Below are 5,391 nucleotides of genomic sequence, written 5' to 3'. Positions count from 1 at the left end.
CGGAACACTGGCCAGCACTTCCGCTTTCCGTAATAAGAGCCTGACCGTCCCTAAACCCTAAACCTGCCCTGACATCTGACATCTGTCATCTGACATCTGAGCTCATCACAATACCGTTGTTCACTTCAAGTTTTAATTAAGGGACAAAGACACAAACAACATGTCACCGTTTGGGGAACAAACAGGTAAAAAAACAAACAATAAGACACATTGTTTTATACACATTTTGAATTAAATTGTATTATTAAAGGTCCCATATCGTGCTCATTTTCAGGTTCATACTTGTATTTTGAGTTTTTACTAGAACATGTTTACATGCTGTGATGTTGAAAAAACTTTATTTTCCTCATACTGTCTGTCTGAATATCTGTCCTGTATTTATCCTCTGTCTGAAACACTCCGTTTTAGTGCAGTTCAATGGAATTGCGTTGCTAGGCAACAGTCTGGGTCCATGTTTACTTTCTGTCAGCTGATGTTATTTACATACGCTGCAACAGGAAATAAACTGGGACACATTTAGAATGTTTATGTTTAAAACCGTGTTATGGTCTAAATATTGTATATTTGTAACATCACAAAAGGAGAGAAATCCTAACGGCTTGTTTCAAATGCGCAATTTCTGAATACGAGCTGTGTGTATTTCTCCGTATAGTGAGCGTTTTGATAGTTTAAAAGTATTTATAAAGCACTTAAACCTGCTTTATAGTATAAAAGACATGAAAATCTCACTTTTTACAACATGGGACCTTTAAATACAAAGAGAAAAGGGCTGTTTGTCTACCAGATTGTATGCTTCTAGTAATGGCACCATGTGTGGGTGGATATGCATCCTTTCATAGTATGACACGGTGACACACTGCTCAGAGATTTAGTTGTTTCATAATGGCTGGATTACATTCATTTTCAAATGAAAGAATTCAGCAACAATTTTATTCAAAACACAAATATTAAAGAACATTTGGAGAGTTGGAGTAGACACACTCACATCCACCACATTAAGTTGAAACTGAAATAAAAGTTGTTTTCTTAAGAGTCAGTAGAAGTGAAAGTGAGTCCGCTCCAGCTCTGTGATCACGTCAGTCGATGTGAAGTGTCCTTATTTGTCACATCCAACCAATCTGACTGCAATATCTCCTCTCCTACTGCAGAGGTTGTTTCAGCTCAAACAGTCCTGTTCCACCTTTGACAACCTTCCCCACCACCAGGCAGGCTGAGGGGGACACCAGCTGATCGTGTGACCCTGAAAAAGGAGGAAAAAACAGCCGTGAACAAAAAACAAAGAGATGAGGGCAGCAGTGGCTCGAAGGTTTAAGGAGATGACTTGTGACAGGAATCCAAAAATGGCTCCAACTTCCCTGAAGCACTATCATCAACCTTCACTGAATACATAATGGTTAAAAGAAACCAGATACTATATCCTCGAATTACCAATCCTGTTAAAATTAGATTTTTTTTTTTTTTTAACTTTTATTGTATTTTAACTTGACTTTGTTCCACTGAATCTCAAAACGTGGAATGCTCCATTTCAGGCCCCATTTCAACTGCAGGAACTTAATGTATGTTGTATACATACTTGCCAACCTTGAGATCTAAAAAATAGGTAGGGTTTAGAAACCAAAGTGGTCTGTGAGTTTCAGAGGCTTTGTTTCCTGTATTCTGGTGACTTTTAAAGAATGAAAAAAACTAAATAAGTACACCGCAACTGCATTTTTATGTTAAGTAGACCTACTTTTAATTCTCAGGAAAGAATACAGAATTTCCTCTCTGGTCTGGACTTGTGTTAATCTCTGGCATACAATAAGAGGTTATTCATCAGTTTTCATTCATTCATTCATTTTTGCACCTGCTTGAGTATTTCTTTCGCTAGGTACTCTCAATTTCTTTCTCCGTCTCGCACTCACTGAAGGTCTTTTCAGATACAATACGACAACAGCAGCACTGCGCTCTGAAACCCATTATTTCCAGTGGCTCGGGCCAAGCCACGGTGGCTTTTCTCTGCCTCAAGCTAAGCCCAACTTTGGGCGGTGAGCGCAGCTCAATGTTGTGTCGCGAGCAGCTCTCTTCCAGCAGGAAAAAAACATTAGGTGTAGCTGTATTGTTGTCTTGGTGGAAACAGTAGCCAGACACAGGTTGTGATAACAAAAAGGACAATCTTAAATTGAGGAGAAATGCGGGAGAATTGTGACCCTGGGAGGAAACCGGGAGAAGGCAATGAAAAATGTGAGTCTCCTGGGAAAATCAGGAAGGTTGGCAAGTATTGCTGTATACACGCACAAGTAGTAGTACAATAAAAGCAGAACATGTGACAACAGTTACACTCTTCATTTGCGGGCCACTGAGTTCTTGCAAATTAATCTCATCTTCAAACATCAATAAAAAAAACAACCTCTGAGGCTCTAACTGACTAGAGAACATCTGCTCATACTCTCAAATCTTTGTCCACTGACCCTGACCAATAACTACCCTCTGCAATGTCTACATACAGAGTGATCTGCTGAGTAGTGTCACATGTCTCTCCCACCCTCAGTCATGTGCCACCAAGAACTACAAAATCAATGTGTGTACAATTCACTCTTTGTCTTTGCATTATTATTATTATCCTCACCCAGCATGGTGGCCTGTTTGAGGAATTTGTAGCTGGTCTCGAAGGTCATCTGCTGCAGAGGAGATGAGTTGGACCGGATGGCGTGCCGGTTTAATGGCTTATATACACCTTCAAAACACATGTAATCTGCTACCAGTGACAGATGTCTGGGGTCCACCTCGATACCTGGAGACGGACAGAGAAACACAAACACAGAGAAACCTGAGTGGTTCTGACAGCCATGTGGTCCGCTACTTGGGGTTTTACTCTGTGTGTGTGTGTGTGTGTGTGTGTGTGTGTGTGTGTGTGTGTACCATAGACAGCAAAGACATCTTTGATCTCCTTCTCTATGACCTTCAGAGCTACTTCAATCCCATAGGTGTGAGCCATGGCGTGGACTTCATTGGAGTACAGTCTGTTGATGTCCAAGATCTGCGGAGACAAAATATCGTCTCAATGATGGGATGAACACCAGGCAATGATAAAAGATGTGCAATCTCATTAATAAACCATAATATCTCTTGAGCAATTAACCCCAACCAAAGACTATTTGATTATGAAATCCCTGCATTTTTTCAGTGTTTTAGTGTCGTAATCCAAATTTACAAGGAGTTCTGCTTCACAAGACTCAAATCCACTGTATATATCCGAACGTTTTATTACAAACAGTCAAAAACTGAATTAGATATGGCCGACCGTCATTGTAATCTGCATTCAAAAATGCAAATAACAACCAACTATTATTAAATTAGACTATGGTCCTACCAGGACCCTATATTCCCATGGTTTTGTGTCTCATGTGGGGTACACACTACACAGGAATCAGGCCGATTTTGGGCCCGATTCCCTCCTCCCGACAATCGTCGGCAAAGCACAGATTTTCTGATGGTTCTAAAGATTATCTGTCCAGATATTCCTGTGGTGTGAGGTATGATAAGAGTGCTTTTTACATCCACTGATCCACATGGAAGTCCATCCTGGATGTCCTCGGATATCCTGTTGTGTTTTGGGAACCCTGAGGACAGCCGATGACTCAGTCACGTGGGAAAGAACGACAGCCAATTGAGAAGCAAGCTGACTGAAGAAGGAAGGACAACCACCGCCGTCATGGTGGCCGCGGCAAATGCATGAGCTAATGCTAAACGCAAAGCATAAAGTAGTAGTAAGATGGAGCTCAGAAATGGAGAAGGGAACTTGTTGTTTTGTGGCAACACCACAAGTGTTTATTTAACGTGTCTCCATGACTTCATCCATTGTTTCTTTCTTCTTTGTGAATATTCAGTACAAAGTAGTGCAAAAACTAACTAGCCAATTTTTCCTGCCCGTCATCCGCCATGTTTGTTGACACTAAAGTTACGTTGGATCGTGAGAGATTTTGCAAGATTTCCGTTTGTTTTCTAGTCGGGACTCTAGTCTTGTCCATGAATGAATCTATTAGTGTGTGGTGTGCTGTTTTGGCCAAATCGTTGCTCAGCACACACTACGGATCAGCGTCAATGTGACGTTACATTCACTAAAGTGCTTGTTGTTGCCGCTGACAGGCTCAGATTGTTATCATAAGTGTCTGGCAACATTAAGGAAAGGGCAATCTGTCCTTGACCCTTAAAACCCCACATTGCAGTCTCCTGTTAAAAATGAGAAGTGTAAACGCAGTCAGCGCTGCCTACGTACGTCGCTGTGCTTGAACATTTCGTGCATGTTGATGCCCTCCGTGTTGAGGACCGTCTCTTTCGCTCCGCTCTTCGTCGTGGTTTCGCTCAGCAGGCAGCGCGTCAATCCTTTGGTCTCCACGATGACGGCGTTCTGAGCCAGCGTTGACAGGACTGAAGTCAGGTCAAAGTGCACCTTGCTCACCGGTAACACCAGGTCAACCTGTGAAGGAGGAGACGACAGATGGATGAAGGGATCGAGGTTTTAACAACAGCCTTTTGAAGACACCTGAAAGATTCATAATATCATATACAACAAGTTAAAGGGCAGACGAATCCTCTTATCAGAGAATGTCGGGCGTAATACATTGCAGATAGTTCTTCACAACAGCAACATGACACTCCAGTGACTCCTTGGAGATCTAAGCAACCACATTTAAAACAAGCATATTCCCATCTGCTGACAGAGAGATCATCTACTCATGAGGAACAAACTGGCCGGAAACAGTAGTTGGCTCAACTCTGTTTAAATCAATAAATCAGTTATAAACTGACCTTTTATCTCACAATGCATGTGCAATATTTGACTGTATATTGGATTTACCACTGCATTGTCCCGTCCTTGGGGACAATAAAGTATATCTTATCTTAGGTTAAGGTATTGAGAGTAACAATGAGGATCAGCTGAGATCGTGGATCTCGTACTACTGTGTAACCAATTAAAAAAAGATTAACTGCCTGACGAAAACCACACGCACTTAATTTGAAGTGTTTGCTTGAATAGGGCTGAAAATGTGGCCAAAACCACACAGAAAATGAGGCGATGGGGAGCACTCGCCTGTGTCAGTGAGTGTATGTGTGATACGGAGAGGGAGAGAGACGAAGACAGAGTGTGTTAAGTTATTCATCGCTCTGCCGGAAAGACAACATCACGTAGAAGGATGCAGTTCTGTATTCTCTATTGTTTTTGCAGTTTGAACCGTGGTCACAAGAGTACAAGCACAACTCCTCCTTGACGATACCTGATTCTCAGAATGGGTCTGAATTTGAACACTTGCAGCCCAGCTGTGTGAAGCATACCACTTCCTGCTATTAGCTGTTTGCTGTTTAGCAAAATGTTGTCTAGTAATGCGTGCAGTTGGGGTTTTAAAGCTGCAG

At 41.8% G+C, this 5,391-nt stretch overlaps 1 protein-coding gene across 2 annotated transcripts in view; it reads right to left on the bottom strand.

Moving 5' to 3' along the window:
- Positions 1-867: 867 nt before the first annotated feature.
- Positions 868-5,391, bottom strand: part of polr1a (RNA polymerase I subunit A) — a 42,419-nt gene continuing 37,895 nt past the window's right edge. For both annotated transcript variants that reach the window (XM_074647741.1, XM_074647740.1), the window contains 4 exons: positions 4,256-4,456; positions 2,899-3,016; positions 2,606-2,770; positions 868-1,240 (listed from right to left, as the gene is read on the bottom strand). In XM_074647741.1, the coding sequence (XP_074503842.1) occupies positions 1,140-1,240; positions 2,606-2,770; positions 2,899-3,016; positions 4,256-4,456 (585 nt within the window). In that variant the 3' untranslated portion in view covers positions 868-1,139. The remainder of the gene's footprint in view (positions 1,241-2,605; positions 2,771-2,898; positions 3,017-4,255; positions 4,457-5,391) is intronic.

Source organism: Sebastes fasciatus, chromosome 10 (assembly GCF_043250625.1).
Source record: "Sebastes fasciatus isolate fSebFas1 chromosome 10, fSebFas1.pri, whole genome shotgun sequence".
Classification (NCBI taxonomy): Eukaryota; Metazoa; Chordata; class Actinopteri; order Perciformes; family Sebastidae; genus Sebastes; species Sebastes fasciatus.
Note: the sequence above shows the minus strand (reverse complement) of the source record. Positions and strands in the feature narration are given on the sequence as shown.